The sequence below is a fragment of the Stenella coeruleoalba genome (genome assembly GCF_951394435.1).
Source record: "Stenella coeruleoalba genome assembly, chromosome: 10".
NCBI classification, from domain to species: Eukaryota; Metazoa; Chordata; class Mammalia; order Artiodactyla; family Delphinidae; genus Stenella; species Stenella coeruleoalba.
Genome location: NC_137156.1, coordinates 26,863,371 through 26,890,871, shown reverse-complemented (window position 1 = coordinate 26,890,871; position 27,501 = coordinate 26,863,371). Strand labels below are relative to the sequence as shown.

The window sequence follows — 27,501 nt, the reverse complement described above, 5'->3', positions numbered from 1 at the left end:
CTCATCCACTTACAGTGAACTGGGAGAAACTACCATGGCTCGTGTGAGAACTTCATCCGTGGTGAGTCCCGCACTAACGTGCAATGCTGTCGTCGATTTGGGCCAGATAATATTTCTGGACTGCAGGCATGAAATCCTGGATTCTAGCTATGGAAATCCAAGAATACGGTCTACGTAGGATGGGAAATGAAACCCTTGATAGATACTTGTCATTGTATAGCATTTTCAAGAACTGGTACACATCAGTTTGAAAGGTGAGATTAAAACTGAAAGAGAGCTATACTGGGGGCTAAACCACACAAGAAGTGTCACACGATGCTGTGCTCTAAGAAAGAACGCTTATTGAAAATCTGTTTCTCTGAGTACAAGGGATTCAATATAATTCTCCCATTTTTCTTCAATCCAAAATGAGATGGGTCACTATCCTTGAGGATTTACTAAGTTGTGGCAGTGACTTTTCTTCCCATTATCCTGTTATTATACTATAGTCTTGGTACGCTAACCCTATTTATTCTAACTAGACATAGATGTATAGATGGTATAGGTGTGGTTTAGAGTAAATGGTCTTTATGTTTTTAAAATATTTAAGTTAAAACGTCTTTTTTGAAACCCAATTTGATTACCGAATCAGTATATGTAAATTTAGAAAACCTGGGAAATATACCTAAGAAAAACATAAGGGGGGGTCCATTTTGGGTTGGATGTTTGCCAGTGGTACCAACAGAATTTTTAACTGATACCACATGGATTTTCTACAGCCCTTTATTTCTAAGGTGTACATTTGATTTCACATAGGGTTTCACAGAATGCACGGGGCGGGATGGATGGTGCAGGAGGACATTTCTTCCTAGAAAATCAAGGTCATTACCATCCCAATGACCTGAGAGTGATGCATGTACTGACAGGTTGATGACTTGCCATCTTCACTAAAATTACTGCCAGCCAATGAATAATGTGGTTTTTCTAAGTTAGAAAAGAAAAATGTTCAAGACTGGTAGAAATGCCATCCTAATATTATTTTGTTCATCTAACCAGCTTTTCATTTAACAGACCTGAAAATTTCGTATAGATTGTCGTTGTCCATAGCATGTTCTCAACTATCAGCAATTCCATCATCACCACACTTTGTTGACAAAACCCATGTAGCACTAACCCCGTTTCCCACCTCTCTTTCCTTTCCCACCCAGTTCCAGTCACTGCTGCTGCTGCTGAGTCTGGTGGCTCTTGTGAAGGCGGGAATCATAATCCCACAAAGTCCAGGCTGCCCGCATGTTGAGGACAAGAACTTCCCCCAGTATGTGAGGCTCAACCTAAACATCCTTAACCGGAACGTGAATTCCAGAAGACCCTCTGATTACTACAAACGCTCCACCTCACCTTGGACTCTCCAGTACGTAAAAGTCCCAGATAAACTCTCTGTATTCTTCTACCCTGTATGTATCAGACTGCCAGCTAAATCACCTTGAGAACGGTATTACTCAGAATCATCCGTCAAAACTGGAAGGGCCGTTGTGTAAACCCATGATTCTCAGGCTTTCATTCTACAGATTTCTTTGATAGAGCACAGCTCTCCCCAGCCCCCATAACACCTATTCTACTAGTTCTCATTGCCCCAGAAATCCATCCAAATGAACGGCGGTCATCATTCTCATATTTATGACACCCCAAGTCTGTTGTTTATTTATTTTAAAAAGAAATAGACATTTATTGTAGGAGATTAGTGCTTGAATTCTCTTTACCAGAGCTCCCAGAGAAGATGTGTTGAAAATAACTATTAATTAACTGGGATTTTTGTGCTTTTTTGGTTGTATCAACACTGGGAAAATATAGCTTGAATACCAGTGGAAGAAGTATCATGCTGGGTATTTCCACCCTTTTTTGAGTTAGACAACATCCCCAACAGACCAATATTTGCTGTGTCCTTAGTACATCTAGTATTTAGATGGATTAAGTACAAAATGTATTTTGATAATTTGATTTTAGTAAAGCAAGTAATCCTCAGTTGTATGGAGCCTATAGATTCACCTGACTGTAGGGTTTCTCGTCTTCTTACTTCTACTTACTAAGAATAGTTCAAATAAATGAATTCAGAAGTCGAAGCAGCTGGAGGGGAGACAGAAGGTTATAAAGGGGCTTAAGATCTTGTTTGCAGCCCTTCACATCAGCCGTGGGCTCTGTTCCATCAGTGTGCTGTCAGATAAAATTTGAGTGCATTCTCTGCTTCAAAGACAGACTTCATTAAGTCAGATTAACAGTTATCTTGTTTCTATACTAGTCCTTTAGTCTTTTTTCATCTATCAAATGTACCCTAAAGAAATTAACCTTTGTGTCAAATTTAAATCCTTTCTGTGGTTTCAGTCTATCTTCTTTTGTGTATGCCGGAAATTGGGGAAAACTAATCATTGTCTTTTTTTCTATAACACTTCATGGGCTTCGAAACACAAGTTTTCCCCAAACTACTTCTTTTTCAGACTAACAGCACTTAGAGAATTCACAATGCCTATCATTTGCTCCCCCTGTGAATTTGTCTCCCTCTGTTTATTCCTGTTTGATTTCCTTCCTGCTCTACCAGGAATTCACGTTCTTCCTGGCTTTTGTCTCCCTTGCAGCCGCAATGAGGACTCTGAGAGGTACCCCTCTGTGATCTGGGAGGCCAAGTGCAGCCACTTGGGCTGTGTCAATGCTGAAGGGAAGGTGGACCATCACATGAACTCCGTCCCCATCCAGCAAGAGATCCTGGTCCTGCGAAGGGAGCCTCAGCACTGCCCCCACTCCTTCCGGCTGGAGAAGATGCTGGTGGCCGTGGGCTGCACCTGTGTCACCCCCATTGTCCACCACATGGCTTAAGAGCTTCCGGTCTGACCCCCACTCCCCAAATCAGTTAGGCTTTCTGGGGATTAGACCCAGCCCCATTTCTGACCCAAATCACCAGGGTTCTTAGTTCATCCAGTGGAAACTCCAGAGGGAACACTGGTTTAGAGATGGAATCTGAACCATTTTTCCCTTTCCCCAAGAAGGAAGTTTTAGACTGAGTACCAATTTGCTTCTTGTTTGCTTTTCTAAGGGCTTTAAGTTATTTATGTATTTAATAGGCCCCAAGATACCTTTGGGGCATGAGATTCCATTTTAATGAATTACATGCCTTATTTTGTATTTTTTTAAGACAAGATTCCAGACTTGGGAATTTTATTATTTAAAAGGTAAAACCTATATTTATATGAGCTATTTATGGATCTATTTATGTTTCTTAGTCTTTAGAGAAAGGTGAACTATATGAGTATCTGTACTGCCTAGGGAAATCCTGGATAGGACTAAATAGCAGGTGAAAATGTCTGAGTTTGTACTGCATATGCCTACAGGATTTTCTTCTCATTGTCTCTTAGGAGCGCATGACATGGCTGAAAAGAAAGACTAAACCTAGTTTCATATTTATTACCTTAACTTTGTAAATTGTTCAGGTTTCACAAGAGAGACGGCAAGTGTAACTCTGCTCTGTTAAACTCTTGTAATAAAAACAATTGATAATAATAAAGTTTGGGAAGAAAATTCGTTTCCTTATTTGTTTTCTCATTAAAAGGACTTCCGAGGGCTTCCCTGGTGGCGCAATGGTTGAGAGTCCGCCTGCCGATGCAGGGGACACGGGTTGGTGCCCCGGTCCGGGAAGATCCCACATGCCGCGGAGCGGCTGGGCCCGTGAGCCATGGCTGATGAGCCTGTGCGTCCGGAGCCTGTGCTCCACAACGGGAGAGGCCACAACAGTGAGAGGCCTGCGTACAGCAAAAAAAAAAAAAAAAAAAAAGGACTTCCATGAGCTCAGCTCTTTCATATTTGGAAGGGTGTGCAAATTTATCAATAGAGCAAAACAAAGCATGCCTTTGAGTAGCAACAACCTCCACCCACCCCAAGTCCAAGTTCTCAATGTTATTCAAGACAATACAAGATGGAGGCCTGCACACTATTATCCAATGCTGTGGACACGCGCACTCTGGAGCAAATTAAGCAAATAAAAATAATGGCCCTGGGAAAATGACATGTCATTTTTAAAGATCATATGGGGGGAAGAAAAAATCCTCCCGAAGGTATGACCTGAGGTTTGACAGGAACGAGGAAGTTCTGGGAGGAGACATTGTTTTCAGACTAGAACGGCAGTGTCTCCCCAAGCTCAGTCTGCTTTTGAAGATTAATGTCAACCAGAGATCTAGAAAGGAACATTTCTCTCTTGCTCAGGTCATACCCCTAGGACAACCTCTCCTGCCCTCGGCCTCTGATTCTGTGCACCCCAGGACACAGAAAAGAGCCACCGGGGCAAAACAAACTTCAAGCATGAGAAAAGTTCAGCCCAAGTAAAATAAAAACTGAACCATATTCAATTCCAGAGTAGTTTCAAGTTTCAAGTCATAACCATTTTCCCCAATCACGGCCCAGCGTGTCCTACTTGCCCTACTTCTGGGTGCCCCTGAGAACTCTCAGGCTGGACCCACAGGCTCCCTGCTTCTCGAAAGACCATCTTCTGCAATATTTTATTCTCGAAACTCCAGCCGTACCCAGAGGGCCATGGCTTTTCTCTGCTTCTTTTCCAATTCCAAACCCAGGGGTCACCTTCTCCAGCCCCGCTCCTTCCAGTGTTCTTGTGCCCTGAGATCTTGAGTCTCATGACCAACTCCCATCATGGTTTCCACACAAGAGATTCACAGGCAGCTGCCACTGACAGTTTCTCACGGTCTGTGCTTTAAAACCTCTCCCTGCTGTTCATTTCTCACTCTTCCTTGAATGGTAGTGGTGAAAATAAAACTGTGTTTTTCCTTTGGGACGGAGAGCAAGAAAAGGACATGTACATCCACAGCCCTGAACCATGATTTCCCACTAGACTATATTCCTGGGAATTTTGAGGGTGGGAAGAGGCAGTTGCTTTCCAAGCCTCTTCTCCCCTGATGTGGGCTGCTTTTATTCTCCCTTCATTTGCCCCAGTTAGCACCATCATTCACCCCATCATCTCTGCTAGAAATCTGCAAGGCATTCCTGACTCTTCCCTCTTCCTCTCTCTCACTCCCGACACCCACAAATCCCCAACCTCATTGTTTCACTTCCTGAAAATTCTCAGATTAACGCCCTCCCTGCCCAGGTTCAGGACTTCATCTTTTCTCATTTCCCTCCTGCTATTGGAACAGCTTCCTGTCTGTCGTTGCTGCTGATCTATCCTCCAACATCTATCTATGGCACAAAATCAGACATGTCAAAAGACACCCTCTGTAACCTGGCCCTGGACGTGCTCCTGCTTTATCTCATGCTGCTTCCGCCTTGATGTTTCACCCTGCACTCTTGACTGCCACGCTGTTCTTGACCTCCGTGCCTGTGTCATGCGGTTTGCTCTACCTGTATACCTTTACCACCTTCTCCCTTCCTGCTCCTCTATTCATACCCTGCTGGTATGGTCTCAGTGTCTGTGTCCCCCCAAAATTCATATGTTGAGTCCTAACCCCAAAAGTGATGGGACTGAGAGGCAGGATCATTGGGAGGTGATTAGGTCATGAATGAGATTAGCGCCCTTATTAACAAGGCTCCAGAGAGCTCCCTCTCCCCTTCTACCAGGTGAGGACACAATGAGAAGTCCTGGACCCAGAAGAGAGTCCTCACTCAATCATGCTGGCACCTTGATCTCAGACTTCCAGAACTGTAAGAAATAAATTTCTCTTGCATATAAGCCACCCAAAATATGTGATATTTTGTTATAGCAGCCCAAATGGCCTAGGACACCTGCCCTCCGCACTCTGCCCTACCCCCACTGCTCTACCCATTCTCTCCACGTAGGTATCATCTCCTTTAAAGAGGCTTCCTGGACCTATCACTCCAGCAATCCCAAATTAAGTCTCTCTCTTCTGGGCTCCAAAAGCACTGTGGGTATCACTTATCACTACTCTTACATACGATATGAGCTCTTTCTTTTAACCAGTTGGTGGTCCCTTGAGAGCCAGCCCATCAGCACCTGACCTGGCACATAGCAGACAGTCAATATTGAGGTAACCTTTGAACCAGTTGTCCAGAGACACCTCAAAGTCAACAGACAAAACTAAAGTCATGAGCTCCATTCCCAAACTAGCTTCTCTACTGCCTTTTTTATCGACTCAAATGAGATCACCTGTTCATCTGAGCAAAAAACCTAGATTTCTCTCTGTCACTCACTCCTCTCATCCAATGAAGGACAAATCCCTCATCAGTTGTCTCATATCCTCTCCCCCCTCCCTAACTCCAGAGTCATGTTTAAAGTTGCACTGTAAAGGGGGACTTCCCTGGTGGCACAGTGGTTAAGAATCCGCCTTCCAATGCAGGGGACAGGGGTTCAATCCCTGGTCAAGCAACTAGATCCCACATGCATGCCACTACTAAGAATTTGCATGCCACAACTAAGGAGCCCGCCTGCCACAACTAAGACCTGGTGCAACCAAAATAAATTAATTTAAAAAAAAAGTTGCACTGTAATGGGATCCTAACTGGTCTCTCTGCTTAGCTTCTTATAGTTTATAATTCAATGTCTCTCAGCTTCTTGGGGAGTCTAGTCAGGGTAAGTAATTAAGAGCTGTTGCAACAAGCAAAACTCAAATAAACAATGTTTATTGCTTGCTCCTGTTACTGTCCCCCAGGGGTCCTCAGGGAGCTAGGCTCCACTCAGACATTCAAGGACCCAGGCAGGTAGAGTTTCCCCCTCCTTGTAGCAGAACCAGAACTGCACTGTCTCATCCAGTAGCCACCAAGCACATGTGGCTGTTGAAACCTTGAAATGTGGCTCGTCCTAACTGAGTTGTGTTATAAGTGTAAAATACATACTGATTTCAATGGGTTTTTTGTTATTTTTGAGAGTAATTCTTTGCAAGAGCTCAATTATCAGTTTTCTGAGTCATAATTTTAATGTGTGGCCCACATGGAGAGGGTGCTAACAGTACACTTAGCATGTATCTTTCCTAGGTACAAAGCACGAACAGGTAGTGTATAAGATATTAGGGGGATTGTGAAAATATTCTTAATATTTTGAGGGGGTTAAGGCAGTGGAATGGTGAGATACTTGTTTTTCATTTTGGTTCCTTAGTTCTGGGGATCTGACATTTTCCTTTATTTTTAAAAAAACTGAGATGTAATTGACATATAACATTGTGTTAGTTTATTTGATATATGTATATATTGCAAACTGATTACCTCAATAAGTTTAGTTCACATCTATCATCACACATAATTACAACTTTTTTTTCTTATGATGAGAGCTTTTAAGATCTACTCTCTCGGCAACTTTCAAATATGCAATACAGTATGGTTAACTATAGTCACCGTGCTATGCATTATATCCCCAGGACTTATTTATCTTATAACTGGAAGTTTGTACCCTCTTACCATTTTCACCCATCCCAATATTTTTTTAAATGTAAAATATCTGGCTAGTTTTTAAGTGAATCTGAAAATTGGGTTTAGACCAAATTAATTAAAAGAGACCATATTCAAATATATTGAACTTTTTAAATTTTTAGAAGTAAAGAAGATATAAGGCTCACACCTAGGAGGAAAATACAAAATACCAAATCAGGAACCAAAATTATATTGATGTCAAACTTTTCCACATTGAACACCAGGAAGTAATGGAGTAAAATCTTCAAAGCCCCAAAGGAGAGAAAGTACAGATCAGACAGCAGCTGCTCTGACAAGCCTTCTTTGACCACTAAATGATACATTTGTGACATGTTATGGAGTTATGCACTTAAGAGTTGCACATTTCTCTGTATGTATGCAGTGGTTCAATACAAATTTTGCTTAAGAAAAAAAATGTCTAACGTGTAGCTTCTCTCTCTCTCTCTCTCTATATATATATACACATATATACACACACACACACACATATATATATATATATATATATATATATATATGGAATATTCTTTATCCATTCATCTGTTGATGACCACTTGGGTTGCTTCCATGTCTTGGCTATTGTAGATAGTGCTGCTATGAAAATTGTGGTGCATGTATCTTTTCGAATTACAGTTTTTGTTTTTTTCTGGATATATGCCCAGGAGTGGAATTGCTGGATCATATGGTAGTTCTCCTCTTAGTTTTTGTTTTTGGTTTTTTGGTTGTTTTACTTTTTACTTTTTATTGGAGTATAGTTGCTTTACAATGTTGTGTTAGTTTCCGCTGTACAGCGAAGTGAATCAGTTATATGTATACATGTATCACCTTTTTTTAGATTTCCTTCCCATTTAGGTTACCACAGAGTACTTTCAGGTTTTTAAGGAGCCTCCATACTGTTTTCCATAGTGGCTGCACCATGAGGTGATGTGAGGACACAGCAAGAAGATGATCCAGGAAGCAGTCCTCTGCCAGACCTTGATCGTGGTCTTCCCAGCCTCCAGAACTATGAGTTTCTGTTGTTTATAAGCCCTCTAGTCTCTGGTATTCTGCTATAGCAGCCCGAATGGACTAAAACATCACAGAATAGTTCAAGTGAGGGGTTCCTGGTCGGTGAGCATGCCTCCTTCCTGAGGAGATTCAGGAACCCAGTCTCTTTTTCATTTCACGAATATAAGGAGTATTGGGAAATGAGATCCCTGGATGAGCAGATGCATCCCAAATACAACTCTGCACGGGCCAGCTCTGCTTCACTGGCCCCAGCCCACAGCTCGCAGTGTCTGCGAAGCCTCACTGCTGCCCTCCCCGGATGTTCCTGCAAACTCTCCAGGAAGGTGGAGCCAGACCATGAGCAAAATATAGAACACGGCTCCTGGGAGCCTCCCGCAACAGTGGGAATGATGTTCTCCCCTCATCAGCCAGGTTTGTGTTCACCACCTGGTTTTCCAAAACTAAGCAATATATCGTCTAAGCATGCAAATATAAGTGTGATACTATAGAGAACTATAGAGAAAAGCAAGACAAAGATGAACACCAACGTCAGGATAGTTGTTCCTTCTAGAGGGGAGGGGAGGAGCATCTGGGCAGCAAGTCCTGGAGATGTTTCACTTCTTAACTTGGGTAGTGTGGTTTTGGGTGTTTGGATTTTGTTTGTCTTTACTGAACTCTTTAAATTGTACACATACATTTTATTCATTCTTTTGCGTACATGATGCATTTCACAATTAAAATTTTTAAAAGGTACAGAAAAAAGGGAAAAAAGTGATAGAGGCAGCTACACAAAACTGTAAATCTTCAATAGGTTAAAACATTAAACTGAAAGGCAAACAACAAACTGAGAAAATATTTGTCAGGAATACTGCAAGAGGTTAATATCTGGACTATGAGCCTCAGTACTAGACACACTCCCACCTCTGGAACTTTGCTCTTGCTCTTCCCTTCGCCTGACACACTCTTCCACTGAAAGCCTCACGAACTTCCCTCCCCTTATTCGAGTCTTTGGGCAAATGTCACCTTCTCAGTGAAGGCATCTCTGAGCACCCTGGCACTCCCTCTGCAACTTCCCTGATTTATTTTTCTCCATGGCATTCACCTCCTCCTAATATACTATTTCACATGTTTATTCTGTCTTTGTCTATCTCTCCTCACTAGAATGGAAGCCCCTTGAAGGCAGGAATGTGTGTCTGCTTTGTTCAATGCCGTATGCCCAGCGTCCGGAACAGTGCTTTCCTCCTTGTAAATGCTCACTAGACATCTGCTGACTGAATGATTATGAAAAGCTCACGTTAAATTTTTTGTATTTATTTTATTGAAGTGCAGTTGATTTATAATGTTGTGTTAGTTTCAGGTGTACAGCAATACATATATATGTATAATTTTTCAGTTATACCTATATGCATAAGTATGTATAATTCAGTTATACATATATATGTATAATTGTTTTTCAGATTCTTTTCCCTTGTAGGTTATTACAAAATATTGACTATAGTTCCCTGTTCTATACAGTAGGCCTTTATTGGTTATCTATTTTATATATAGTGGAAAAGTTCACATTAATTGATAAGACAAGCATTAAGAACATCTACTCAAAAGACAGAAGATACAAACTGACAACACAATAAGGCACCAAAATGTCTTTGAAGCACATGTGGAAATATTTACTATCACTAATAAATAAATTCACATTAAACAATTACCTATCTTTTGCCTATCGAAGTAGCCAAGTTTATCTTTTTGACTATAGTAATGTTGGCAAGAATGTGCCAAATTGAGCAATTATTCACTGCTGATTAGTGTAAAAGTATACAACATCCTGAAAAGCAAGTTTACAATTTCATTCAAGAAACTTAAAAATATTAATGCTCTTTGGACCACTAACTACTCTTCTAGAAAGTTATCAGAGCAAAATAATTTTAAAATATATTAATAAAACTGTGTACAAAATTATCATAGCTTATCATAAATATCAAGAAAACTTTTGAAATGTTTAAAATGTATTCTAAATACTTGGGTAAAAATCAGGATGAGAGAGAGAAAATAATTCAACTATCAAAAATAAGCTGGACTTCCCTGTTGGCGCAGTGGTTAAGAATCTGCCTGCCAATGCACAGGACACAAGTTCAAGCGCCTGGTCCTCGAAGATCCCACGTGCCGCGGAGCAACTAAGCCCATGCGCCACAACCCCTGAGCCTGCGCTCTAGAGCCCTTGAGCCACGACTACTGAAGCCCGCGCACCTACAGCCTGCGCACCGCAATGAAGAGTAGCCCCCGCCCTCCGCAACTAGAGAATAGCCTGCGTGCAGCAATGAAGACCCAATGCAGCCAAAAATTAATTAAGTTTTACAAAAGGAAATAAGGTATTAAAAAACAGGAAGGAAATATTAAAAATACAGGTATAAAAATACAGGAATTACTCTGGATCATGGGGAATGGATAATTTTCATGTTTTCTTTCTAATTTCTCATTTTAAATGAACATCTATTTCTTTTTAAATAGGGATGCCTTTATGGTCTGAAAACTGGCAACTTTAAAAATAATGGTTAAAAAATAAAAAAACAAATGAAAATAATGGTTGTTTGGTAATTTGAATAAATCATTTTCTTTTTTTTTTTTTTTTCTTTTGCGGTACACAGGCCTCTCACTGTTGTGGCCTCTCCCGTTGCGGCGCACAGGCTCCGGACGCGCAGGCTCAGCAGCCATGGCTCACGGGCCTAGCCGCTCTGCGGCATGTGGGATCTTCCCGGACCGGGGCACAAACCCGTGTCCCCTGCATCAGCAGGCAGACTCTCAACCCTGCGCCACCAGGAAGCCCAATCATTTCCATTTTTAATGAAATAGCATAATGAATGGAAAATATGAGATTATATGAAAATGGCTCTAAGAAAGAGTCAGTATCTGAAACCTGGAACCTCAGACCAAAAAAATAAAATAAAATAATGTAAAATAATATAATATAATAAGAGATAAGGTAAGGTAAATAAAATAAAATAAAACTTTAAAATATCCAGGCCACCATGATCATGGCCACTGAACCCCCTTGTGGCAGGAATGCCAAGTAGGGAAACAGTAAGGTAAGAATCCACTCTAGCTGGGAAAAAAAACTGCAAAATTAACAAATAATACACTCTAAAGACATAGCTCCATGTTCAAAACATCAGGAAAAACATGTCACCCATACAAAGCAACACTGAAATAAACATATGCCTTCATTCTTTTTATGCTGTTGCGTCTGTCCCCTGGGATTGAAACCTGCCGCCATAGGTATTGTTTTACACCACCATGAAGGAGCCATCCATGTTGGAGGCACAAATTATCTACTTTGGGGCATAAATTACCCAAATGGACTATTTATCTTTATCAGTTTAGATCATCACTGCCATATCTCCATCATATGCTCAGCCTTGTGGTACCTCAGATGAAAAATAAATTCGTCAGGATCAAAAACAAGTTATGGTGGCAGTTTAGGTGGAGGTGGGGAAACAAGAGGAAATTGGCTTCAGAAGCTTTTAAGTATCAAAACATCACAAATCGAAATGTTAAGGTAACAATAGTAGTTTTCCATCTCTCACATCAGGAAAGGGTTTTAAACATTACAACATCCACTCTAATCAAGTTTTCCCTCCCATCATTCCCTCGAAACGGTTCCTGTCACCAACACCGGCCTCAGCTTTAGTACTTTTGTGACATCAAGCAAGTTTTTAAATGTCCCTAAACCTTCACCCAGAAAAAGAAATTTGAGCTGTGCCTGGGCAAAGTTTCAGAGTAGCTGGAGAGAGAAGTGATCAAAGCAATTGAAGGCTTAGGAAACTGATAGACAGGGAGAGAGAGAGAAAGAGAGAGCGAGCGAGCAGTGACATGGCATGTGGTCTTCCTGTTTCTTTTACCACAAAGGCCCATTTAGAATCCAGGTTCAGAAGCTCAGAGCCTATCACAAAAAGAGCACTGAGGAAGGCTGGTGCTAACATCAACAAGAGAGGCCTGGAGGCTTCCAGGGTGGTTGCTTGTCCTTGTGATTCCTCACATCCTCAGGCATCCACTACCACCAGGTGTACAACTTAGGGCAGAGCTGACAAGGTCAATTCTCAAAGCGTGGAGCTCTATAATGGTGATGGAGGGGAAATCAGTGTATGTCTGTGGTTAAGAGCAAGCAGCCTTCAAAGGCTCCTCTCAAAGGTGATTTGTATCTCACTGCCTCCTGCTAGAAGACCACAGGTTGGTTACCCTCATGTGTTCCTGGAGGAAGTAACAGAACATGTGGTTTGCACATACCCAGATGAGTGCCAAATAGGGATGATGGTGATGGTGACAGGGATGGCAATAAGATTTGCTCCTAAACTAACATTGATTGAGGACACCTGGGTCACTGAGCCTGCATTAATATCTTCGAAGAGGAAGGTTAAACGGCTGACTCATTCACCTTTATCTGCCCAGGGCCTTCCTGGAGGAGAAGGACCTTAGCTGAGTCTTACTGGATGATTACAAGGAAAATTATGAAAGCTTATGTTGGAAGAAAGTTTGAACAGTCTTCCAGTCCATTTCTCTGTCAAAAGATAAGAGAAAGTGATACTATGTATGAGCAAAAACATTACCAAGATTAGTTTTAGACAACTTCAAATATAGACCTATCCCAATCCAGGGATTATTACCCCAAAAGGCAAGAAGTCCTTCTCATGCCCAACTGATATCTTTCTATCTTGAATTGGGACCATGTACCATTGTATAAAAATTCATTACAACTGTTACTAAAATGGAGCAGGACCCTATGATCCTTGTCCCCCGGGTCCCCTGCCTGCCTTTTGTCCGTGAAAAAACTTTAGCCAAAGAATAAGTTTAATCAGAGAAGTGAGAACATGCAGAAACAAAGGAAAATAGTCAAAGGAGACCAAATAATAATAGTTTAGTCATTAAGCATAGTCAAGGACCTTTAGTTCCTTCTCAAGGGCTACAGATAATATCCTGAGCCATATCCTTTGAAAAGTTGTCTTATAGACACTGAAACCACCGCCAGGTGGAAGAAGTTAACTACATGATGACCAGACTGTAGCCATGACATAAGCTGCCACAATTCCAAGAACTGGCCTCGAGGAAATGGGAACAACCGACCCTGGAACTGAAGATTAACTGTACTTAGAACTCTCAAGATGACGCAGGTCAGACCACCGATGACCAATTTCAAAATGACTGTCAGAGCTGACTGTGCTGTTTCTGCATGTAGCCCCCTCCGTCTGTCTATAAAAGCTCTTGCCCCCTGATTGTCAGGGGCATGGGGAGTCGGCCTATAGACAGGTGTCCACCCTGCCCCTCCCACCAACCCGGGTACCAGCATCCAAAATAAAGTAAACTTTCCTTTCCACCAACCTGACCTCTTTTATGGCTTTTGAGCGGCGAGCAGCTGGACCCCACTTTCGGTTACATTACCTCATTATTGGGGGGGATGATATGGGATGTCAAATAAGCCACAATAACCTTACTTTTTAATTAAGAAAAAAATGGGCAGAAGACCTAAATAGACATTTCACCAAGGAAGACATACAGATGGCCAAGAGGCAAATGAAAAGATGCTCAACATCACTAATTATTAGAGAAATGCAAATCAAAACTACAATGAGGTATCACCTCACACTGGTCAGAATGGCCATCATCAAAAAGTCTACAAACAATAAATGTTGGAAAGGGTGTGGTAGAAAGGGAACTCTCCTGCACTCTTGGTGGGAATGTAAATTGATACAACCACTATGGAAAACAGTATGGAGGTTCCTCTAAAAACTAAAAATAGAACTACCATATGACCCAGCAATCCCACTACTGGGCATATGCCCTGAGAAAACCATAATTCAAAAAGGGACATGTACCACAATGTTCATTGCAGCTCTATTTACAATAGCCAGGACATGGAAGCAACCTAAGTGTCCATCGATAGATGAATGTATAAAGAATATGTGGCACATACATACAATGGAATATTACTCAGCCATAAAAAGAAACGAAATTGACTTATTTTTAGTGAGCTGGATGGACCTAGAGTCTGTCATACAGAGTGAAGTAAGTCAGAAAGAGAAAAACAAATACTGTACACTAATGCATGTATATGGAATCCAAAAAAATGGCACTGATGAACCTAGTTGCAGGGCAGTAATAAAGATGTAGACATAGAGAATGGACTTGAGGACACGGGGTGGGAGAGGGAAGCTGGGCGAAGTGACAGTAGCATCGACATATATACACTACCGAATGTAAAATAGTTAGCTAGTGGGAAGCAGCCACATAGCACAGGGAGATAAGCTTGAGGGGTGGGATAGGGAGGATGGGAGGGAGGCTCAAGAGGGAGGGGATATGGGGACATATGTATGCATATGGCTGATTCACTTTGGTGTACAACAGAAACTAACACAGTATTGTGAAGCAATTATACTCCAATAAATGTCTATTTAAAAAAATAAACGCACACAACTGATTCAGGAATAATGCAGTGTTGGTCATAATGACATCAGATAATGATATAATACTATGTTAAATTCTATTCAGTAAGTGCGTATTGCAAAGTGGCATTACCCTTTTAGGAAGATCTATGGAAATTTAAATGGAGCAAGAACTACAAAGAAATCATTATCAGGAAGAATTCTGAAGCTATAAGTTTGAGTAGGGGTAAGGGGATGGGAGCCGGTGAATGAATGGAGGAGTTGGCCTTAACTCGGAGTACAGTCAGGTCACCCAGAGCAATAGGAGAGTAGCTGGATCCAGGTATGCGGGTATATTTTTAGGACCTATAGAAGTTCTCTTCTGGTTGCTTTTATTTTCTGAATAAAATAAGAAGCAAGGTCATCTACCCAGAGTGAAGGTGGTGAAGGAGGTAGTGGAGATTTGAAGAATATATTTATCAAGGAGATGAGAGGCGATAAATTGGTATCTGGCACCAGAAGGTAAGAGAGAACATGAAATAGTCATGCAGGGGAATGAGGGAGCAAATGGGTGTTTCAGGAGAATTACAGACCCAGCTGAGGTTAACGGTCATACATTTCAAGTAAGATTAGTCAGCAGAATTGCAGGATTTTCTCCACCCACATTCAGCAGTGTAGGTTCAAGCACGGAATAAGTAAGTCAAGACTTGAATTTAACTGGTGTTGGGATTTTACCAGTTGAATATGACCAAGTGAGAGAAGCAAGGGACCGAGGTCAGGTGCAAAAGGAGTGGTTATAATAGCTGGCCGTGGGATTTAAGTGGGGTAGAAAGGGAAATAGGACACAAAGGCAAGAGACAGTAAACTGATTATAGGATTTAGCAGGGGCGAGAGAGCAGGTGACAAAGATTGTTGGACCCTCACATCAGTCACTGATGACTATTAACTTTTCCATTCCACTTGCATGTCACTGAGGTGCAATTTAATCTCCTGCTAATTGGTGTAACTCCAATCCAGCCTTCAGAGTAATGGAATTGATCATGGGCAGAGTGGCCAGTTTGGGGGATGGTATGATGTGGGAGTGGAGGAAAGATCAGTTTAGGTTTAGACTCCTAACATGGGGTTTAGTGAGGAATCAGTCAAGAGGAAGTGTCCAAGAGAGAGTAAAACACTTGACTAGAAGCTGAGACCACCTCCTTGAATAGTAGTTTGCATATAACAAATAGTTGCTGAATATGTTTGAAGAATGAAATTGAACGGATACATGAATGGCATTCTCAGCCTGGACGAAGTAATTTGAAGGATATGATTTTCCTGAGGGAGATGGTAAATAGTGGCAGTAGATACAGAGAGAAGGGGTGAATTTGAGAAATATTAAGCATAAAATTAATATGACTTGATGGCGAAGTTGGGGGGAAGTAAGCAGGAATGGAGAAAGTTAATGATGGTGCCCACATTGCTAACTTGTTTAAACAGGTGGATGACAATACCCTGCAATAAGATAAGGAATGGAAGAAAGAAGAATGCCAGGCTAGGGGCCAAAGGGAGTGGTGAGTGACTTTGAGCTTATTGAGTCTGAGATATCTGTCGGATATCCGTGTGGCACTGTCCAGCGGGGACATGGAAAAATGAGCTCAGCCAAGATCTGAGCTTGAGGAACTTGGAGAGTAAAGCCCCTCAGTCAGAAGCAGGCTCCAGAGCACAGCGAGGGCACATACCTGATTATCAGAAGCCATGCGTTCACTGGTGTCTCCTAAAGAGAAGTCACAGGGTGAAAGGATCCAACAGCGAAAGACTGAACCCTGCAGAGCCCTGATGTCTAAGGATCAAGAGGAAGGAGAGGGCTTCCCTGGTGGCGCAGTGGCTGAAAGTCCGCCTGCCGATGCAGCGAACACGGGTTCGTGCCCTGGTCCGGGAGGATCCCACATGCCGCGGAGCGGCCGGGCCCGTGAGCCATGGCCGCTGAGCCTGCGCGTCCGGAGCCTGTGCTCCGCAACGGGAGAGGCCGCAACAGCGAGAGGCCCGCGAAACACACACACAAAAAAAAGAGGAAGGAGAAGAGTCCATGAAGGAGACTAGGAAAGAGCTACCCAAGATGTATAAAGAGAAACGCCAACAGAAGAGAGAACTTAAAGGCAAGTAACTGGTTGAAGGAATCCAATGCCAAGAAATGTCGATGAAGTTGTGACCTGAAAAGCATCTGTTAGATATGAACTATGAAGCCATCAAGCCCTAGAGGGAGATGTTTCTTTGGAGGGGTGGAGGCCAAAATCAGACTAGAATAGTTTGAGGAGAGAATAGAAGGGGAGGACGTGGGAGACGCAGGAAGAGGCTCTTTTTGCAGGAGTTTGGCTGTAAAACGAAAGGTGATGGCCATGGGAACCTGTGACTTATTTGTAGGGTTTTTTGTTTGTTTTGGTTGTTGAAGATTGAAAATTCCTTTTTTTTTCAGGTTTTTATTAATTATCTATTTTATACATATTAGTGTATATATGTCAATCCCAATCTCCCAATTCATCCCACCACCCCCCTCCCTGCTTTCCCCTCTTGGTGTCCATATGTTTGTTCTCTACATTGTCTCTATTTCTGCCTTGCAAACTGGTTCATCTGTACCGTTTTTCTAGATTCCACATATATGCGTTAATATATGATATTTGTTTTTCTCTGACTTACGAAGACTGAAAATTCTTGAGCCTGTTAATAAACTGAGAGAAAATGGCTGGAGGTTAAAGATATAGGAGAGCTGTCAGAAGAGTAAGGTTCCTTGGGCAAAGACAAGTCAAATATAAAGCCCAGAAAGATGTCTTTCCCGACTGGAAGCAGCAAAGAATGGTTCAGATGGAGGCATATTTCTATCTGCCATGCTATTGAAAGATGTCTTTCTTTCCCCCACTTTCTCATCGCTTAATTCTATGCATTCTGGTTTCTGACTCGACTGCTTTGCTGAAACTGCACTTTCTAAATTCTCAAATTACTTCCCAATTTCAGATTCAGTGGCATCTTCTCAGTTCTTTCCTTCTAAGCCTCTGTGGAACATTCACCCTACTGAACACCCTCTCCTTCCTAAAACTGTCTTTTGCCCTGGTTTTTGTGACACTGTGACATTCTACCTCACCTCCCTATTAATTTCTTCTGTCTCCACACTGGTTTCCCTTCTTTGTCTTCTGCCCTAAATGTGGATATGGTCCCAAGATCTGTGGGTTCAGCTTTCATCTTTATGAAGATGGCATTCACAGTTACATGTCCAATCCCTGTTATATGACTTACCTGTGCAGGACTGTGTTGTTCAGGCCTCCACCCCAAGATATTTGTTTGCAATAGAGCAGATGAATCAGAGTCACTGGGCATTGTGAATAGCACGAAATCAATAAAGAAAATCAATGATGATGGGCCAAATTTTCCAACATATAGCTATGATTGAGTGACGGCGACACAAACATGAAAGCAGCAATACCCAGTATCACCTGCAGTGCGTTTAGAATAAAGACGAACGCCAACCCACCAGGAGATAAGAGAAAGACGAAAGGTGGACCATGAATAAAGGATAAAACTGAAGCCAGATTATTCACCGAAGGACACATGACAAGATGTCATATATTCTATGAAGAGAGGCTCAGAGGAATCCTCCCAAGATCAGGACAAGATGACATAAAAGGACAGGGGAAAAATCAACTTTCCTGATAAAACATTGACTCAGATGGAACTGCCAGGACCTGGGATCAGCCCCTTGTGCATGCAGTCCCTAAGCAGTGACACCTAAATGAAGGGGCAGGGCTCTTTGGTGGCACAAGTGTGTAAATCAATATAGTGTGACATGCCAATTAAAAGCACACTGAGATACCCTAACTCAATCACTAGAGTGACTAAAATTTAAAAACTAGCAATACCAAGCGCTGGCAAGGTTGTGGGAGCAACCGGAGCTCTTATATGTTTCCAGTGGGAATGCGAAGTGACAGAGTCACTTTGGAAAATAGTTTGGCAGTTAAATGCACACTTGTCATAGGCCCCAGAAATCCTACTCTTAGGCATTTGCCCAAGGGAAATGAAGACGTATGTCCAAACAAAGACCTACATGTAAACTTTTCATCATAATAGCTAAAAACTGCAAACAACTCAAATGCCCATCAACTAGTATAGGAATCAATGTTAGCACATACATATAACGGGATACACTCAACAATGACAAGGAGCAAACCACTGACGCCCAGCAACATGACTGCCTCTGAAAAGCATTACGAACATGAAAGAAGGCAATTGCCAGAGAATATAACCTCAAACTACCCGCTGCTCAAACTAAGAAATCGTATTTATATTTGACAACCATACATTCAGTCTACCATTTCACTCTACCTGTGATGAGCAAACAATTTTGCCTGAGGGCAAGTTCCAGAAAAGAAGAACAAAAATATTTGCAGGCTACACATTATTTTATAAATTGTACAGTTATGTTTTCTTTTTGTTTTGTTTCATTTTTTTATCAGGAGGTACAGTATCTGCAACTGGGCTTAAGCATTTGTTTAATATTTCTTTAACCAAGGGTTTCAGAATTATTTGGCAAAGTTTCTGAAATGACAGAGGCGCACATAGTACAGTATCTGGTTTTAACTTTTGCCCTCGAATAGATGTTGTTGTTCTGTAAAGTATTCATGAAGCTCATCACTGTCCCAGAAAACTGAGCCTTTATTTCTGTGTCATATCCAAGTCAACTCGTGCAAGACCCCTTCTCTCCAGGCTCAGTCTGCCTTGTGTCTCTGCGAGCCGTGTGGTTAACCAGACCGTCTACACCATCCTGAATGGTTGATGGCTCACCATGGTGATGCTTACCACAAGAATGTGATAACTGTATCTCTCAGCTCCAGAGAGAAAAGGTGGGGTTGGGGGAGGAGAATGCATGCACTTTCTTCATTGCAATGAAGTAGAAATTCTCGTCTTGAATAATGTTTGAAGTTAACACAGACAGAAAGAGAGCTACTCCAATGCCATTCCCTTTGGAGACTCTTTCTCTTCCTTTTAAGACCCTTTGCCTGTTCTCAGCATCAGCTTCAAGTTCAAGGCTAAAGAAAAATCAAACAGGACAAACTCTTCTCTACTTCTAGAAGTGAAAGATTCTATAATCATTCATGGCTCAACCTGAAATACTCCTAAGTTGTTACCGTAGTTGTAATTCTTCCAGATTTTTTCAAACACTGGCAGTTCAGCAAGTTCAAATAGGTTCTAAACAAAAAGGAAGAAAGAGAGAGAAGGAAGGGAGGAAGGGAGGGAGGGAGGGAGGGAGGGAAAAGAGCTTCTATGGAGACACGACCGCTCAACATACATGACATTTCTAAATCCTCATTTTTAATTACTCCTGCTGAATACTCAGATGTGACCAAAAGAATCAATGAGCTTAATCACCACATTCAGGTCAGCAGCAGCGCATATTAGAAAAATGGGTGCATCCACCACAAGCAGAAGCATGATTCGGCCACAGCGTCCTTCCACTCTCTCATCCCCAGTCAGGTCAGTAGCAACCAAATCTCAGGGCAAATCTCAGAGATGCTTCTCACGCCTCATCTTACAGAGAGATTGGTAATGGACAAGTGCCTATGACTGACTGTATATTGTTTTATAACATGTAAATTTAACCAAACATAATATGTCTAAACGTGTAAACTTAAAATAGACAATCATATAAAGTTGAGGTAAATACTATTAAGGCATGTATTAAATTCATCACTACCTCTCAGTGATTCACAAAGGCCGTGATTCCTGGGTGTTCTGTCATTCGAACAAGTTTGGGAACATCTGCCCAGGCAATCCCTGTGTCTATGATACCAAAGTTTACCTTCTCTTCAAAATATCAACCCTACCCTCATTCCCCTCCTACTCCCAGAACCTGCTTCCTGAGCCCAAAGCCTTCAACATCCACCCTTTTCCTCAGTTATAAGCTTTCCTTGTGCCTCAAAGATAGTGATAGCAGTAGGGAGAGGGGGGGAGAGAGGGGGCGGGGAGAGGGGCGGAGAGAGAGAGAGAGAGAGAGAGAGAGAGAGAAGTATTTGGTGCCCAAAGGCAAACATTTCCAGTCAGTTCAGGGCAGAGCCACCTGGAAGAAGGAGATAGGCCATGAATAAGATCAGAAGGTCCTGAGAGCAGCACCTAAGAACCCAGGGGACTGGATGAACCTAAGATTCTCTCCAGGAATCTCCACAGGGAGGAGGGGAGGGCCCTCTGGCTGTCTGAACCAATTGTCATCTAAATTTCGATAGACAGGAGGACCCCAGCTGACCGGGGCCATCTTTGCTGACTTGTTTCTGTCCCCCTTGTAGACCATGAGCATCACAGTGGAGAGAATGGCACCTTTGTGATCTCTGATTCCCCAGTAGCTGACACAGTACTAGACCTTAAAAGGAGGGTTTTCGGAGGATGACTGGAAAATTGAACCTACCTTACCAGCTCAATGTGTCAACCTCCCAGAGGTGTGTATTTTTCAGTAAAGTCCTCAAAAGTGATGTTTCAAAGAGAGGGTTTCAGCAGAGTACAAAGATATAGTTTGCCGGCAGAGTCTCTTCCCATGGCCCACAAATTACAGCACAGGGAATGTAGTCTATCTGGCTAAGCCTGAGACCCAACCATAGCTGACATTCCTGGAGGAATCCCACATGAGGATGAGAACGAAGACTGAGAGGCTGTGGAAGTGGAGGAACCAGGTTTTCCTAAAAAACAGCATGCCCACAAAGACTAATAATCATCCCCCCAACCATGTTGCCCTACTGCCCTTTAATCTATCAGATTCAAAGAGTTGGATGAAACCAAAGGATTTCAACTAATCCTTAGATTAAATGTAATTGTCATGCACTGTTTACTTTTGTTTAAACTTGAACAGCTACAGGTATAGTGAAGGTCATTTGGGAGGCTGAAAATGTAGGTCGGGTTCAAGTTCGTGGAATGAGCACCCCACCAACACTGACTTCCTTCCCCTGAGGTTACTGTAAGAAGTTGCCTGTTTCAGTCAGATGGTGAGAAGCCAACTTCAGGTCCCAGAATGCTCTTCATGCATCTCCCACACAGGGCACTCAGCAGTCAAACTGAAACAGCATCCCTCTGCATCCTTTCAGACCTACCACATGAGTGAGTCAGAGGCATTTCCCTCCGAGGCCTCCACCTCCTGCTCTCATGGTTCAATAGAACGGGCCACGGGATAAAGCAAATTGTCCAGAATACACTAAAAAGAGGTCTAAGCACATGAACCTCGATTACTGCTCTGAGGCATGAACAGTGGCCAGGAGGTTAGAAATGTGTAGATCATAACCAATAATTTCTAGAGTGAATGTTCTCCCAGCCCCGAAATGTAATTCTTATTTAGGCTAATCAAACATCCAAGTTGATGAAGAATTAGCCATGCAAGAAAGATGTCAAAGAAAAAGAAAATTCAATTCGTTTCCTATCACTGCTATAACAAATTACCGCATGCTTGGTAGCTTAAAGCAGCACACATTTATTCTCTTACAGGTTCACTGGGTCAAAACCAAGGTGTCAGCAGGGCTGTCCCTCCAGAGGCTCTAGGGGAGAACAGTTTCTTTGCCATTTCCAGCTTCTAGAGCTGCATTCCTTGACTAGTGGCCCCTTCCTTCATCTTAAAAGCACATCACTCCAACCTCTGTTATCAGTCATCACATCACATCATCTTCTGTTGTCAAATCTCCCTCTGCCTCCCTCTTATAAGGACATCTGATTACATTTAGAGTCCACCATAATAATGCAAGATAATCTCCCCATCTCCATAGCCTTCATGTAGTCACATCTGCAAAGTCCCTTTTGCCATTTAAGGTAACAGTCACACGTTCCAGGTATTAGAGTGTAGATATCTTTGGGGGCCATTATTCAACCTACTATTCCATGCAAGAAAGATTTTCAGAGAAGAAAACAATCAGACACACCCTACAGCACTCTTAACACAATTGAACATAATATCTCTTGATTATTTAGGAAACAATATCTAAGAACATTCTCATTATGAACATCAGTTCATCACCATATTCTAGGAGCACAGAAATGCTCGTTAGTATAGAGTTCTGGCAAATAAACGAAACCAGAGATTCAGCTCTATTTGACTTCAGAATAAATTATGAGGTATGGAATCATTTTTGTTCAGTAAGAGTGCCCTAAAATCTTTGAAACCTTAGAGCAAATAGTAGAATTTGAGAATTTATTTCCAAGAGGCAAGCAAATTTTTTGCTTTGCACTAGAGGTATCTTGAAATCCCCTATTTTTTTCTGAGAAGTGCCAACAGTTGGGCCATTTAATTATGCAAATATAAAATACAGCAACTTAGGAACTATAGTTCCTGGGGATTAACTTGTTTTTTGTAAAAGGTGATTTTAAAGGTCATTAATACCGAAGGCAGAGTTGCATCTCTGCAGACTATGTCCTTTGCACAAAAATTCCTTTCTAACTATCAATATACTTCATTGTTACACCCTGTTGTATTTTAATATACATGTCTGTGTTTGTGAGTTTTTAATTAACGTTGTTGAGGTGGCCAAAAAATGCTGCAAAGGTATAAAGGCACAATTTTTAACTCCTGCTGGACGACAGAACAAAAAATAGAATTGAACCAGGCATAGCTCAGGTTGCCTAGACTCACAGATTTAAGGCTGAATGAACATTTAGAAAGGGTAACGGTGCTGGGCTATTGCAGTCTGAAATAATTGTTTTGGGAGCATATCATAATTACTATGGCCATGTAATAAAACCCCCCAAATTTCCTGGTATAAAGCAACCATTTTAACCCCACAGCTCACATCATACTCAATGATGAAAGGCTGAAAGCTTTTCCTCTAAGATAAGGAACAAGACAAGGGTGCCCACTCTCTTCACTCCCATTCAACATAGTACTGGAAGTCCTAGCCAGAGCAATCAGGTAAGAAAAAGAAATAAAAGGCATTCAAATTGGAAAAGAAGAAGTAAAATTGTCTTTGTTTTCAGATGACATGACTTTATGTAGAGAAAGTCCTACAGACTCACCAAAAAACTGTTCGATCTAATCAACAACTTCAGTAAAAGTGCGAGATACAAAATAAACATACAGAAATCAGTAGCATTTTTATACACTAACAATGAATTATCTGAAAAAGAAATAAAGAAAACAATCTCATTTACAATAGCATTAAGAACAATAAAATACTTAGGAATAAATTTAACCAAAGGGGTGTAAGACCTGTATACTGAAAGCTGTAAGACAATGGTGAAAGAAATTGGAGAAAACACAAATAAATGCAACAATATCCCATGTTCATGGATAGGAAGAATTACTATTGTTAAAATTTCCATACTACCCAAAGCCATCTATAGTTTTGATGCACTCCATATCAAGATTACAATGAAATTTTTTAAAGAAATATAAAACACAATCCTAAAATTCATTTGGAACCACAAAAGACACCAAATAGCCAAAGAAATACTGAGAAAGAACAAAACTGGAGGCATCACACCTTCTGATTTTAAACTATATTATGAAGCCATAGTAATCAAGACAGTACAGTACAGACATAAAATAGGCATATAGATCAATGGAATGAAATAGAATCAAAATCTCCAAATAAACCCATGCATTTATGATCAAGTAATTGACAAGGGAGCCAAGAATATACTAAATGGCGAAAAGACAGTCTCTTCAATAAATGCTGGACTTCCCTGGTAGTCCAGTGGTTAAGACTCCACACTTCCACAGCAGAGGGCACGGGTTCGATCCCTGGTCAGGGAAGCTCCACATGCCACGTGGTATGGAAAAAAAAAATGTGGCTGGGAAAATTGGATATTCACGTTCAAAAGAATGAAACTAGACCCCTATCTTATACTGTTTACAAAAATAATCTCAAAACAGTTTAAAGACTTAAATATATTATAAATTTTTAAAAGGTTTAAATGTAAGACCTGAAAGCATTAAACTCCTAGAAGAAAACATAGGGGAAAAACTCCTTGACATTGATCTCGGCAATGAATTTTTGGATATGACACCTAAAGCACAAACAACAAAACCAAAAATAAATAAGTGGGACCACATCAAACTAAAAAGCTTCTGCACAATAAAACAATCAACAAAATAAAAAAGCAACCTATAAATTGAGAGAGAATATATTTGCAAACCACTTGTGTGATAAGGGGTTAATATCCAAAATATATAAGCAACTCATACAACCCAATAACAAAAACAAATAATCCAATTTAAAAATGGGTAAAGAACCTTATTTTGTGTTCCAGTACCACAATTGCACCATCTGGGCATGGTGGGGTTTCCCCCACATGTCTAATAAGCAATTCTCAGACACCAGCTGGTTGTCCTATAATTCAACTCAATACTGACACCACCTACCCCAAGATAGCATCAGATTCCACAGGGTAGGGGTTCAGTTCTAAATGACTCCCCCCAACCCCCTTTCAGATGACAGTCACAAGCGCTGGTTGTTACTTGTGCTTCAGACCAACTAGCTACAGATTGGGGGTTCCCATGACCTCCTTCTAGGGTTTGATTAATTTGCTAGCGTAGCTCACAGAACTCAGAGGAACATTTAACTTACCAGATCATCAGTTTATTATTTAAAAAATGTAACTCAGAAACAGCCAAATGAAAAAGATGCATAGGGTGGAAACAGGGCAGAGCTTCCATGCCCTTTCCAGGCTCGCCACTCTCCCCAAATTTTCACCAGTTCACCAGCCCAGAAGCTCTCCAAAGCTAGTCTTTGGGGGTTTTTATGGAGGCTTCATTACATAGAATGGATTCAATCTCACAATATATACGTATATCAAATCATTGTGTTGTACACCTTAAACTTCTACAATGTTATATGTCAATTATATCTCAATAAAACTAGAACAAAATAAAACAACCATTTTATTTCAATCACAAAAATTTAATAAGGGCTCAGCTGGGCAGTTTTCTCTGGGGATCACGAGCAGGCTGATTTCCTGGGTGCACAACCTGTATAGTCACATAGGGCCCTCAGCTTAAACAGGTCCTATTGTTGGTTTAACTCTATGCTCAACAGTCTGAATTTTTTAATGAGGAGTTGTGCACTTTGTCACTAGGCCCCATAAACCATGTAGCCGGCCTTGCTCACGAGGTGCCTTCAGATACTGGCTGGGGCTCCGGCCTTTGAAGACTCAGCTAGACAAAGTGAGCAAGATGGCTCCCTCACATGGCTGTCGGCTGGGAGTGCCCTGGGACAGTCACCCAGAGCATCTACACATGGGCTTTCCAGCATGGCATCCTCAGAGTGGCTGCGCTTCTTGAATGGCAGTTGGCTCTCCCCAGAATGGGTATCCCCAGAGAACTGGGTAGAAGCTGCATAACCTCTTGTGACCTAGCCTGGGAAATTGTAGAGCCTGACAGAAATGACCAGGCCTCCACCTGCCGGTGGCTGGGCGGGGCAGAGATTGGCTGTCAAAAACCAGAAAGTTGATCAAGGTAGTGAGCATCCTCGGGGAAAATTGGAGGGAAATGAGGGTGTTGCTCAGAGATTCCCAGAAACCTGTGAGGAAGAGGGCCTGGGAAAGAACTGGCCTTCCTGTACACAAGCAAGATGAGGGCCATTACAATCTGAGGTATTTATGGAAGCTGGCACAGTTGAGAATCTATTGGTTACATTTCCAATGAGCTTTCCATAAGCTTAAAATTCTGCAGTTGCATGATTAAGCAAATACTGAAATTAACGTGCTCTTTCTGAACACTCACAGTGAGAACGATCCTCAGAGAAGACGCTGTGATCCAGAGATTCCAGTACAGGCAAGGGATTCCCAGTGGACCGCCTACAGCAAGGCAATGTAGCTGAGGAACAAAAGACAGGATAAGTATTGTCACCTCAAGGAAGGCACTAACTCAGTCTCTGTCTCAGTGTTCCCATCTGTACAGTGACACGAATTAATAATTCCTAATTGTAGCGTTATTACGACAAATGAGTGTGTGAATGCATATGTTAGAAGAGGTCTATTCTATTGTAACCATTCAACAAGCGTCAGCTTTCATTAAAAAGGGTTCCAATACTAATGAGAATACTAGGGAATCCCTTGGTATTCATCAGTAAGAGTAATTAAATCAATTCTGTTTTTACTTTTATTTTATTTAATTTTTTATTGAATGATTCTTTAAATTCTATAATGCTTTACAATTTTCAAAAGTTTCACACACATGATTCTATATAATCCCATAATAACCCTTTTATCCCCCTACTTCTATATTGCCCCTCCCCCTGCCCCTCTCCCAACTGGTAACCACTAGTTTTTTCTCTGTATCTGTGAGACTGCTTCTTTTCTGTTATATTCACTGGTTTGTTGTATTTTTTAGATTCCACATATATGTGATCTCATACAGTATTTGTCTCTCTCTGTCTGACTTATTTCACTTAGCATGATGTCCTCCAAGTCCAGCCATGTTGCTGCAAATGGCAAGATTTCATTCTTTTTTATGGCTGAGTAATATTCCATTGTGTGTGTGTGTGTGTGTGTGTGTGTGTGTGTGTGTGTGTGTGTACATACATATACCACCTCTTCTTTATCCATTCATCTGATGATGGACACTTAAGTTGCTTCTATATGTTGGCAATTGTAAATAATGCTGCTATGAACATTGGGGTGCATGTATCTTTTTGAATTAGTTTTTGGATTTTTCGGCTATATACTCAGGAGTACAATTCTTGGGTCATATGGTAGTTTTATTTTTAGTTTTTTTGCGAAACCGCCA

At 41.5% G+C, this 27,501-nt stretch overlaps 2 protein-coding genes across 4 annotated transcripts in view; one reads left to right on the top strand and one right to left on the bottom strand.

Annotated features, from left to right (window-relative positions):
• Nucleotides 1–27,501, bottom strand: part of PKHD1 (PKHD1 ciliary IPT domain containing fibrocystin/polyductin) — a 534,197-nt gene that overhangs the window by 504,828 nt on the left and 1,868 nt on the right. For all 3 annotated transcript variants that reach the window (XM_079935418.1, XM_079935415.1, XM_079935403.1), the window contains exon 2: nt 26,497–26,589. The gene's annotated coding sequence lies outside the window, so the exon portion shown is untranslated. The remainder of the gene's footprint in view (nt 1–26,496; nt 26,590–27,501) is intronic.
• IL17A (interleukin 17A) lies at nt 35–2,889 on the top strand (the record flags this gene model as incomplete). Its single annotated transcript, XM_079932861.1, has 3 exons — nt 35–61; nt 1,194–1,390; nt 2,610–2,889. The coding sequence occupies 3 exons, from the start codon at nt 35–37 to the stop codon at nt 2,845–2,847; spliced, it is 462 nt and encodes a 153-aa protein (XP_079788987.1). The 3' UTR covers nt 2,848–2,889.